Source organism: Eublepharis macularius, chromosome 8 (assembly GCF_028583425.1).
Source record: "Eublepharis macularius isolate TG4126 chromosome 8, MPM_Emac_v1.0, whole genome shotgun sequence".
In the NCBI taxonomy this organism is placed as follows: Eukaryota; Metazoa; Chordata; class Lepidosauria; order Squamata; family Eublepharidae; genus Eublepharis; species Eublepharis macularius.
In genome coordinates, this window is record NC_072797.1 from 124,817,678 (window position 1) to 124,830,789 (window position 13,112).

Below are 13,112 nucleotides of genomic sequence, written 5' to 3' on the forward strand. Positions count from 1 at the left end.
CCACCTACCTAGCCAGCATTTCTCATTATAACCTCAGAGTGTCTTTCACCTCTCTGTGCTTTCAGACAATGCAATCAGCTCTTTTGGCAGGGCGTTATTCTCGCATCCCTATGGAACACGGCAGCTGCATTTGTGGATCATCTACAGTGGAGAACCTTCCCCACTACCTACTTTACTGTCCATTATACAGTGTGCCCAGAGCTAAATTCTTGGCCAGAATCCTACCCGCCGCAAACGTATATTCTGAAATCGGGAAGATTGTGTTCTTGTTATCTGCCGCAGATAACCATGTGTCTTACAGAGTCTCTCAGTTTGCACTTGCAGCCAAGAAGATAAGATCTATTGAATGAGGCTGTGTCGGGACTCTTGGGATAGTTTGGTATACTGTACTGTTTTAATTAATTTTAATTAACCTTTTACTGGAAGTTTTTACTGATACAGGAAGTTAATTGTTTATTAGTTGATATGATGTTTGGAAAATTTGTGACGGCCTATGGCTATAGACAATAATCTCTGACTGACTATTATTATCCTTATGCCAATCACCGGGTGAGGAGGGTGGGGGCGAGAGAGCTCTGAGAAGCAGTGACTGACCCAAGGTCACCCAGCTGGCTTCAAGCAGAGGAGTGGGGAACAATAATAACAACAACAAAAACAACAATAATAATTGATTTATATACCACCATTCAGGACAACTTAAAGCCACAATAAGAGTGGTTTACAAAGTGTGTTATTATTATCCTGACAATAATCAGCCTGTGCGGTGGGTGGGCTGAGAGAGCTCTGGCAGAGCTGTGACTGACCTAAGGTCACTCAGCTGGCTTCAGGCAGAGGAGGAGTGGGGAATCAAACCTGGCGGTCTAGGATGGTTGTTGTGGGTTTTCCGGGCTGTATTGCCGTGGTCTTGGCATTGTAGTTCCTGACGTTTCACCAGCAGCTGTGGCTGGCATCTTCAGAGGTGTAGCACCAAAAGACAGAGATCTCTCAGTGTCACAGTGTGGAAAGGATGTTGGCAGGTCATTTGTTGGCAGGTCACAAATGACCTGCCAAAATCCTTTCCACACTGTGACACTGAGAGATCTCTGCCTTTTGGTGCTACACCTCTGAAGATGCCAGCCACAGCTGCTGGCGAAACGTCAGGAACTACAATGCCAAGACCACGGCAATACAGCCCGGAAAACCCACAACAACTATCGTTCTCCGGCCATGAAAGCCTTTGACAATACATCTGGCTGTCTAGATTAGAGACCTGCCACTCTTAACCACTACCTAGCAACAAAGGGAGGTACCTACTCCAAATCAATGGCTAGACAGTGAAAACACATGAGTAGGAAGCAATTGCCAATTAACAAATTCAAGGAGTCAAAGATAATACAAAATATTATCTTCGTATATAGTCAAAATCTCTCACATAGTCAACATAATATTGCAAGGTAAATTTCAAACAATTACAGTAGCATGACGGTGCAACACAAATACAGTCAGGAAGAACATCCCACAGGTAAGCTTCCATGAAAGATGACAAGGTAAGTTGTAAAGAAGTCCTTTTTATAATCAAGTGCAGTGCTTATTTTTCAGGTGGAGCCGGTGCAAGCCAAAGGCACGCCAGATCGCCCTACACACAGCGCCGGCTTGACTCTGGTGTTTCATCAGATGACCTCATCAGGGGCGAAAGAACATCCACCATACAGAGAGTCAATAAGTAATGTCAATTTCAAACACCAACCAGTCAATCATCCCATACAGAAGTCAAGTGAATTACTGTCGGCGTTATGTTGACTATGTGAGAAGTTTTGACTATATATGAAGATAATATTTTGTATTTAATATATGCCTTTGACTCCTTGAATTTGTTCACTGGCAATTGCTTCCTACTTGTGTGTTTTCACTATCTAGCTGCTCTTAACCACTACACCAAAGAGACTCTCACAAGTGCTTTAGATAGGGGATCACTGCGCCCTTTCATTTCTATGTCCTTTCTTCAAAAAAGCCACTCAGTTTCTTCCTTGGGATGAAGACCCTGTTCCCATGGTGCGCAAATCCATATCTGCTCATCACCCCTTTAAAATGCTTCAGTATCTCCACTACGTCTTGGATCATTGCTAATTCTATGTCTTTAAACTTGTATATGTTTACCTTATGGTATTGTATTGAAATGTACTTACTTGATACTGATTGTATTAACCTCATACTGTGTAATCTGCCTTGAGTCTCAGTGAGGAAGGCGGACTATAAATTACGTAAATAAATAAAAATAAATAAATTTAAAAACCCCGCTTGCATCCCCCTCTCCAACCCAAATTTTCCCCTCCAGGATTCTGCAAGCTGTCAGAGGCTTGAGCAGGCCAATTTTCCTATTTCCGTCTGTTCACCACGAGACTCTTAGCTGTTTTCATCACTCTTGGGGTAATATAAAGATATTCAGTCCTAGTCAGGGTGTTTTGGAAGAGTACTATATATATATATATATATATATATAAAATTATATATATATAAAAATAAATTTTTTTCTACATAGGCAGAGAGACGCTGTACATGCAAAACCTCATATCTTATTTGCAGGTGGCCATGTGTTGCACTTGCTAGCTTTTATCAGGCACGTGACCATGAACTTCAATGTGACATTTTTAGGAACTGTTCCGGCCTCGGATAAGCACTTGAATTGGTTCACACCAGCTCTGTCCTTTCTTAGACTCAGCCAGTCTGAGCCATTGCTTTTGTAACCTCGGTTGGACTGCTGTAACACAATCTATAATAGCCTGCCCTTGAAGATAACTCAGAAGCTACAACCAGTTCAGAATGTGGTTGCCCAATAATAATCAGAGCTAGTTGATCACATCTCATTTATTTAAAAACAGCTAAGTTTGCAGCCAGTTTGTTTCAAAGTTTAATGCAAAATGCTGGTTGCAGCCTTTATAATCTTCGTGGCCTTAGAAGCCACTCATCTGAAGGACAGTTGATTTCCATATGTCCTGTGCACAGGGTTGCCTGGCCATACTAGGCAAGCAGAAGGAGGGCCGGAGGTATGGTTGCCATGTCCATGGGGGATGGGGAGGGTGATCATGGAGGCATCTCACCAGGAGCTGATTGGGTAAAAATTGACCCCCAATCTGGGTTTCGGGCCAATTTTTATCCAATTGGTCCCTGGTGCAACCTTGTGCTTTTGCGTTGTCACGGGAATGTCATTTTCCCTGGTGTGACATGGAAGCATTCCGGGGGGTTCTTGACTCGTTCCTGTGCCTTCCCCCACCAGCCAGGTGATAAGTGGTGTCTTGCTCTCACTAGTTGGGAGCAGGGACATGGAGAGCCATGATGTCCTCTGCATTGCTACTTTGCTTACGGGAAATGATGTAGGGTAGCTCTAGGAATTGCAGGAAACTCTATGGTAAAACTATAGAGTTTCTGATGATTCTTAGAGCTATCTTATGTCACTTCTGGGTTTTCCTCAGAAGTGAGATACTGTCACAGACAATGTCACCATTTTTTAATTTTTCTCCTGCTGACGCTTGAAGATGCAGCAGGCAACTAAAGCTGCCAGTGGGAGGCCATAGCAGGAGGTTTGCAAGCCCTACCGTGTGCATCAATGACATGTCTTTAGAATCCCACGTACTGGTTATCTCCTCAGCTTAAGGCTGTCTACTAGAGCCTATTCCTTTTCAACAGTGGCTCCCACCTTGTGGACCAGGCTCCTTGAGGAGGAGGGGTGGGACACACCAGAAACATTATAAGGACATTTTATTTGTGAGGGCTTTTAATGGGGTTTAATCTGCTGGAATTGTCTTGGCAGAGGGGAAGTAAATGGGATTTTACTGTATTTACTAGAGTGGATTCTATCCCTATCTTACTACTCCACTGAAGACAAATCAATGCCTTCCTCCAGCTGAAAGAGCCTTCTGCAAACCTAAGTAGCTTTTCTACTGAAGGAAGATCGAAAAGAGTCCAGTAGCACCTTTAAGACTAACCAACTTTACTGTAGCATAAGCTTTCGAGAATCACAGTTCTTTTCATCACATGCATAAGCCTACTGGAGGAAGGACCACTTAAATTGGAGAAAGGCTCCTTAGAATAGAGGAAGGCTCCTTGGAGGATGTTTTGAATTTTGGGATTGTAAGCTGTCTTGAACCACAAGGAAAAATAAATACATTGAACAGGCTTGGACTAACTTGCAGTGGACCAGGTGGTAGCCTGCTTGTTCTCGACCTTTCAGTCTAAAATATGTGATCTTGGCCTTCTAGACATGCAGATTTTTAAACAGTTGGTCTGGGTTCCCCAGAGTCTTTAGGTTCCCTGCAGCCACACCACAGCTGTGGGGAACAGCTGTTAAAAATAAAGGAGAGTCCAACTAGCCTCAGAATGTCACTGCTGGGGGAGGAAGGGGCTCCTGCCTTCCCCTGAAAGCCGTTTCCCTGTGTCAAAATAGCACGGGGTGTGTATTTCCCTGTTCTTAATGCTGCATGTGCACAGACTAGTCCATGTGGAACAGCAAAAGAGAGCCCCCCCCACTGGAAAATAGCTTTGGGGGGGAGCATGGTGGCATTCAGAGGCTATTTGGGTTCCATTTTTAACAGCCATTTTCCACAACAGCTGTGTGGATGCAAGGAACCCAAGTTGGGTCTGGGGAACCTGGACATTTTAGAGAGACCCCTTGTCCCTCACCACCTATAGCCCTGAATCTAGTAGGTGTAATTAACACTCTCTCTCTCTCTCTCTCTCTCTCTCTCTCTCTCTCTCTCTCTCTCTCTCTCTCTCTCTCACACACACACACACAAATTTAGAGCATATAATAATTTTGTTTTTCTTCCCGTCTTTGACAATTGTAGACAGCAACACCTGGTTCTTAATTTTTATAATTATTATTGGTATATTATATTCCTGGACATGAGTTTTTGCATAATATTACATTGACTACTGGCCTTTAGGGGCCGAAACGCATTTGGTGCATCTGTTTTTTTTGTAGTCCATCCATTGTTTATGAGATATTATAAATCTGAATGTACTTGTTATTGGTCATTGGGTAATTCATCATTGTGTATGAAATATTATAATATTGAATGTGTTTGTTATGCAGTCTGAAATTCAGACTTTTTGCTTTTTACATTTTTAATTGTTCATGTGTACACTCTATAATAAATACATGTAATTTTGTAACACTTTTGTAAAGTTAGCTCGACCCGCCTATTTTACTCACTATTTTGGGTTGAGTTCCTCCCCCCCCTTTTCCCCTTCATTTCTAGTAGGTGTCCAATTGCCTTGCCTGTTAGGTATAAGCTGGTGGCCGAAGCTAGTGCAAATATGCCAGGCATGGAGAACTTCCCTAGTTGTTCACAGGAGTCCAGTAGGCTGTTCCCATTAGACTGGAGTTTTTTAACATGTAGATTATCTGGATACTGGTGCATCTATGTAACCCAGAGGAGCCACAGTAGTCAAGATTCCAGGGAAGGTTAATTAAATTGTTCCATATTCATTAGTCTGATGACTTGGTCATTCTGTCTTTTTATCTCACTAAGTCTAGAACAGAATGTGAAAATGAGAACGGGCAGCTAGTCAAAACTGCACGGTGCTTTAATTACCTAAGGAGCAGAGTTAAAATGCCATCATTTACAGACTAGATGGGCCTTTCAAGGCCTAATGCTTTTCCTCTCCTGTAACAAGGGCGATCATGAGATTAGGAATTAACTCGGCAGAAATGTGGCCGTCACAAAGGCCTCCAGAGTAAGTGCTCTGTCGCAGAAGCTCAGCCCCGGACCTAAGAGAGAGCGGTTCATGCTTTGTGGTTCAGAAAAGCCAGGTTCTGATTGCTGCTACAAATCCGGTGAGCCCAGCTTTTAATCAGAAGATTTTTAAAAATAAAGTATTGTAGTAAATGATGCAGAAAAACATACAGAGTCCTGCAGAGCCCAAACACTCCTGTATCCTATTTCCCACAATGGCTAACCAGATGCCTCCAGGAAGCCCACAAGCAGCGAATGAAGGCAACAGTCACTACCTGTTTCCCCCCACCAGCACCTCGCATTCAGTAGGGATGCCAACTCTGGGTAAGGAAATTCCTGGAGATTTTTTGAGAGGGAACTGGGGGGGGAGTTTGTGGAGGGGGGGAATTCAGCAGAGAGGTGACGCCATATAGAGTCTACCTAGGGATGCCAGGTTCCTCTACCCTCCCAGTTGGAGGGAGGACATGACACTTATCTTTCCGGCATTCCCAAGAACTTGTGGCGCACACTCCCACACCTACGTGATGATGTCACTTCCGGGAAGCACACACAAGCTTCTCAGTGGGCCAATTTAGGCCCCAAAGTTCGGCCCATTTATTGTAATATTTATGCCCTGATTTGGCCCATTAGATCATCACAGACCTAACTCTTAAAAAACTTGCATGTCTAGAGAGACCCTTAGTTGCTTTTCTCCATTGACCAGACCCAGATTTGCTTAGTTTCTGCAGAGATGCTGTATCACATGACTTCAAACCCTGGGACTCATCCAGACATGCGCTAAAAGGCAGCTCATCATCCATACAGAGGGCCAATGAGTAGATACTCAATAATTCTTTTCATTTTGCTGCCTGTAAGAAATTGCAAAAACCCTTTCTCTATGTATTTGCATTTGTGTGTGTGTGTAAGAGAGAGAGGGAGAGAGAAAGGGAGAGAGACAGGGAGAGACAGAAAGATGTGGGTTCCAAGACCCAGATCTCCACCAAAGTTCTAATTTGGTCATTAAATCGCCATTTCAATATTAGACTCGCATGCATTGTGTTTACAAGGAAATTAACGGAGTGAGGATCTTACTTGGATAAATACTGTCCCGAAGTGAGATTTTTTTCTTCCACATTCAAGCAATTGGTGGTGCTTGGAATAAGAGCCAGTTCTGGCTCAACCATGGTAGCAGAAGCAACAGCTCGAGCTACCAGCTCCATGGCATCCTGTACATAGTCTTCAAAAAAAGACTGTGATGTTTTCCCGTGAGCTATGAGACCCAACGGCAAACCTTCTGTCCTCAGCTCCTCGACATTATGTGAATCTCCAAGAATCCAGTGAAGTTCTGGAGGCATCACCCCAAACTGGGTAGTTATCTCAAAAAACCTTCTTGTGCTTTCCATGTCGCAGCCGAACATAACCACTGTTGACGTCGTGTCCTTAATGTTCTCCAGATTAACTTGCAAGTAGGTCAAGAAGTCGCTGGTTGATGTGAAGTTTCCTGTAATATTTATAATGGATCCCAAATGGAATTTAGAGCTCTGCTGTGTGAGGAAGAGAAAATCAGTGATGTTCCACTCTTCCTGGCAGATCATCAAGCTGAAATTATACCAGTTGTTCAAGGCCAAGATGGAGAAAGTAACATCGGCATCAAAGCTTAATGAGCTTTCTAAACTCAATTGCAGGTGAAGGGGATTCTGTAAAATAAGAAAGATGATGGTTAGAATGACTCAAATGCAAAGATAATACATTTCTTTGTCCCCCCCCCCTTGTACCCTGTTTTGTCAGTTCTAGAAAAAAGCCCATAGTGGTAGAATCCTAACGATCAAATTCTTCTTCACATTTTAACTTTTATTCATTCTCACATACAATTCATATTTGCAAGCAAAGATTTATATTCCTGGTTGCTACCAAAGAGAACTTAAGAGCACCAATGCTGGGACAGACCCGTGGGCCCATGTAGTCCAGCATCCTGTTGTTAGTGCTCAGACCTGCCTCATGTTATTAAAAAGTCTTGTGAATATGGCAATATCATAAGCTCTTCTCTCTGTGTGTTTTAGAAACAGAAATGCTGCCTAGTAGGGCAGAAAATGTATGCCAGATCCCAGCCGGGAGCTGGAAAATTACTAGCATGTGAGCTGCCAGGCAAAATCAGCTTTCAGTCCCCATGCCCTGGAGATGTGCAAAGATCCTAAGACAATAGGGTCTTCCAGGAGTTCCTGAGTTAATCTCCTTAACACACCCCTACCAATCTTCCTTATCCACTCTCCCATTCCAGGTTATTCAGGGCTCTGATAGCCTCACCTATCCAGCCATCACAGGTCTTCAATCATCATTGATAGCGTTAGTTTCACCCAGGAAGGAGTAATCAAACCTTCCCAGTTTTATTGTCTCACCCTGGAGACAGCTTTTCAGCTTATTGTCTCACCCTGGACACAGCTTTCCAGTTCTTTGTCTCACCCCAGAGCATCTTGCCCTAGGGTACATTCTACAGTATAATTGGACTGCCCCCCCGGCAATAGTAAGTGTGCATGCTTTTGGATCCAGCATCCACCCTCAGACCTCTGTCTGAGCTCCTCCAGCATTGAAGCACTGGTCCCACAGCTCTCTCCCACAGATGCTATAACCCAATCCCGCAGTTCTCTCCAATTTTCCTCACTGCTTTCTGGTTAGCTCTGTATGTGTGCTGTGTGTTTTGTGTGCAATTGATCTTTATTATTTTATAAATAAAATCACGTTTTGATTGAACACGTGCTTATTTATTGAAAGAGTTCTCTAGATGGGGCAATCCTCATATACATAGGCGGAGATCTCGCTAAGTTACCTGCCTATCACAGCCTCTCCTTCTAATTATCCCAACTCGCAAAGAGATCTCCATTTAGGGTAACACTGCAGCCAGCCAGATGCCCTGGAAGAACTATAAGCAGAGCAATGGGGTCAAAGGCTCCCCCTGTCACATGACATGCCTCCCCCCAATTTTTCCGTAACCCAACATTCCTTCCTACATTTTGATTGGCTTTCTTTGTTCTATATTGTTGGCATCTATTCGAAGGTTAACTACATAGCCTGTGCTATGACAGAGTTCTGCACTAATCAGGGATCTGTAGCTGTTTAAGCACCAAATCTCAGCTTTCAAGGCAGTCTGGAAGTACTGAAACCATGTGGGGATACTCTTCATTTTACTCATATTGAGAGACAGTTGAGAAAAAAAGTGATACCTTTCAGAGAGACATGAATTACATATGCACCAAATTTTCCGGTTTCTAGTGGAAGGTACCATAACAATCTTGATCCATCGTGAGATTTCTATAATATTTATTTATATAATTTGGCATAACATTGACCATATAATCCAAGATTTGGACAGGACCAATTGGCTTCCAAGTGCAATGCAAGACTATCACGGCACTATCCCAAATTCCAAGATGTGCAGTTGAGACTAACAGTAAGGCACGAGTTTTAGTCTGTGTGCTTGAGCTTTCTTTCTGAAATCAGGACCTAGTATACTTATCATTTAAAGCAGAGATTCTCAGCTGTTTGTATCTTATTTCTGCCAATCATCAAAACACCAAGTCCCACTAGGATACAAAAAGGTCCAGTTTTTCTGATAAGGACATATTAATTTTAATAGGTATTCTGTTATTTCTGCTAGCATGCCAAAAGTTCATAGATGGATAATCCATGTCAGGAAAGGTTGGCAGGAGATAGCACATAACACTTGTAGGTGGATTTGGGATGGTAATTGTTTGAAAATCCCGTGTCCCACTTAGACTACTGCTGTGTCCTACCAGTTGAGAACTACTGGTATAAAGCAATATCAGGAATCTAATTAACAAAGCGTTTGCAGCATATTAATCCATAGACCATTGGGACAACTCCAACATGGTGGAGTGTTATTGACTAGTGCAGTTGCAATATGAAAAAATATGTCTGTGAAGAAGTGATTTCATGAAACGGGATGGAATAATATATGCTGGCAAACCCCATAGGCATGGCATCTTGCAGCTTTATCATCCTTCAAGCAACTTTACAGCTACATATCTTCATAATGGACTTGCTTTTGAGCGCCAGCGTGCATCTATTTGAATGTTTTGTATTCATTTTGTTGTATGTTGTTTCCACCATTTTGGACAGAATTCGTCTGTATTGATTGATCTTCAGACATTGATTTTGTGTGATTGATATTCCTTATTTATGATAGGGATTTATTGCTATGCAATTGAACACTTTTTGCACTAATTGCACCTTATAAAGACTCTTTTGATATTTTCGGTTATTTCTATTACTCTTGGCTCTAGGAGGTCCCTGGTTGTCTTTGCTTGCTATTCCCGGAGGAGCCTCCCTTTTGTATTCTAGCATATTAATCCATGACAACTCAAAAAAGACAGTTTCCAAAACAGTCTTGTGATGTAATTCCTGATAGCGGGATTAGAAAACTTCATTCCAGCACACTCATTCTTTCTGTCTTCGTCTTTCTGTCTGTCTGCCTCTCTCTCACACACATGTTCATCTGAATTCTCTTTATATAAGTAGGACCAAGCTAACTTTCAATATATATCTTGTAATACCAGTAATTTATTTGAAATGTAGATTTAATAAAATATGCCGATAATCATGACATTCTTGGGGACATCTACAAAACTGCAACCATAAAAAGAAGTAGTCCTGACATCCCCTCCAGTGGTACCTATTTACTCAGTACAGTATCAACATATGTGCCTAAGAGGGGCAATTCGTGTTGAGGGGGGAGCAGGAGTGAGCATGTGGAGTAGTTCACCCCTGCTTGTGAACACATTAGGGCTGCCAGGTCTCTTTACTCTCCTGGCAGGAGGAGGGGTGGGACTTGGCACTCACCGTTTTGGAAGTCTTCACACACACAGTTGGAGTGTGCATGCTCCTGAGGCTGTGCCATTATATCAACTATAGGAAGTGATGTCATCGCACAGGAATTGGAAGCGCTCCCATGTTTTCCGGTGGGCTGTTTTGGGCCCCAAACAGGCCCACCAAGAAGTGCGGGAGTGCTTCCGAGGTGGAGACATCCCAGGAGTGACATTGTCGTGCAGCCCCAGGAGCAAGCCTGGGATGCCTATTTCCTTGCCTTCCCTCCCCACTGGCCAGGTGAGTGGTGGCAGGAGGCAGAAGGATTCCCACCCCAACCGGGGGACTTGGGATCCTTAGACCACATGCTCTGGCCCCCCTCCTAACTAAACCCATTTGTCCCAATGTAGGCACAGTGTCTACACAAGGATAGATCAGGAACATTAAAAAAGCAGTAGTCCTCAATGCAAGGACAGAGCATACATGCTTATCTTTCATACATACATAGGCCACAAACAAGAGGAGAAAGGATGTTCGCGCATACTAATCCTGTATACACAGTGCCCTATACACACATGTCATGTTTATAGAACTAGTACCAATATCTCCACTGTATGTAAAACTTGGTGATATATATTGATTTTTTTTTAAAAAAATTGTGTTGTAAGGTAGCGTCAAACTGTTGTAAGTTTGGCTTGGTAGATGCTAAGTCACAAAACTTTGCCACTATTATTTAGCCAGTTTGGCGTAGTGGTTAAGAGGAGCAGGACTCTAATCTGGAGGGCTGAGTTTGATTCCCCACTCCTCCACTTGAAGCCAGCTGGGTGACCTTGGGTCAGTCACAGCTCTCATAGAGCTCTCTCAGCCCCACCCACCTCACAGGGTGATTGTCATGGGGGTAATAATAACACCCTGAAGGGTGGTATATAAATCAAATGTTGTTGTTGTTATTATTCAGAAAATGTCACACACATGCACGTATATAATATACATTAATGAAGTCCTAATGGGAAAATGGTCTCAAGGAATTGGAGAAACACACACACACAGAGACACACACAGACACAGACACACACACACACACCAACTACCTGCCTTAAGAAAAATGTGTTTCTTGCGCCTGAGGGACGAGTGAGGGGGCAGGAGGCTTTAGGGAGTCACATCAGCTCTTACCTGAATATTCCATGCCACCATCAATGGAATATTGGGTGGGTGAGGCCTTTAGTCCCTGATAACCTTTAGGAGCAATGACGGAAATCAGCCTACAGTAGTAGCAGCATGGAGGGAGTGGGCATGGAGCTGAGCTCCTCATTTAGCCAGCGAGGAAGAATGGATTCCCCCTTCAAGCATATTCTTAGCCCCCACATGGGTAAACCTGCCACGAGTGGCTCAGCTGAAGAACGAGCCTTGCCTTTGGGTGGGGTTCCTGGGGTCCATTTTTGGGCAGTTGTAGCTCCCAACCACCCCCTGTGGTTTCCAAGTTTGTCTGTCACTTTTAGACAAAGAGGCTCACTTAGACAGGGCGAGGACTTGAAAAACAAGAGAGGGAAGCAGCAAGCTAGAAGGAATGGCTTTCCAGTTTTGTACTATAAAGTTAAGTTAGGGTTTCAGTCAAATAAAAGTATCTGAGCACAAACCTCCGTTATCTGCCAAAGCGATGGAAAATCAGACAAAGGCAGACTAGCAAATCACAGTGATAAAAAAAGAGTGAAATGCTTTCTGCAACGGACAGAAGGAGATACAAACGGTGAATTCTCCAGTGTTCTATGATGTGATGCCAGTGTTTCATGATGTGAAGTACATCCAGATGGTAGCATAGGCACAAGGTGGAAAAAGATTGACAGAGAGATTACAAACTGTATTTCCGAACCTTGGGTGACATCAGGCAAAAAGCTCTGGCTTTGCACTGTGGTGGAGAAATTTATGATGTATTTGTTTCTGAACATCTTTTTTAAAGCTGAAAAATCCTGTTTGTTTACGTTCACTTTTGTAACAATAATGAATTGGAATAAAAATGAATGAATGAACAAATGACGTTAGAGACGTTTCGTTCATTTTCCTGGTTCCTGGAAGACTGCAGAAGAACACAGAGCAGGGAGAGAGTCAGGTGATATTATGTACACATGTATGTGCGATCAAGTCGCAATTAATTTATGCTGGCCCCAGCAAGGGACTAATGAGGCAGGTGAGAAGCAGAGGGTGTTTGTCATTCCTTTCTTCTGCAAAGTCTTCTTTCGTGGTCCCCCATCTAAGTACTGATCCTGTCTAGCTTCTGAGATCTGACATGACTGGGCTATGACATGATGCCTTCCCTTCCCAGGACAGATTAAGAAATATGAAACTAACCATAGAGCTTTCCAACCAATGAACAGATTTTGCAGTAGAAGAGAATTGTGCTGATAGGTCTTTCTTTCTATAATGTTTCTAGAAGCAATGCTGTCTTGGTGGCGTGGGCAAGCATTTCGTCATTCTCTATAAGCAGCACTCCCCTCTCCAGTTTTGCTATGCATTATAGTCAGAAATGTGTTTTACCTTTAGGTACAGGTAAAGGTAGTCCCCTGTGCAAGCACTGAGTCATTACTGACCCATGAGATGACGTCACAT

At 43.1% G+C, this 13,112-nt stretch overlaps 1 protein-coding gene across 1 annotated transcript in view; it reads right to left on the bottom strand.

Annotated features, from left to right (window-relative positions):
* The window catches only part of GRIN3A (glutamate ionotropic receptor NMDA type subunit 3A), a 173,749-nt gene that overhangs the window by 85,993 nt on the left and 74,644 nt on the right, over positions 1–13,112 (bottom strand). The window contains exon 2 of the mRNA XM_054987645.1: positions 6,783–7,387. Within this exon, the coding sequence (XP_054843620.1) occupies positions 6,783–7,387 (605 nt within the window). The remainder of the gene's footprint in view (positions 1–6,782; positions 7,388–13,112) is intronic.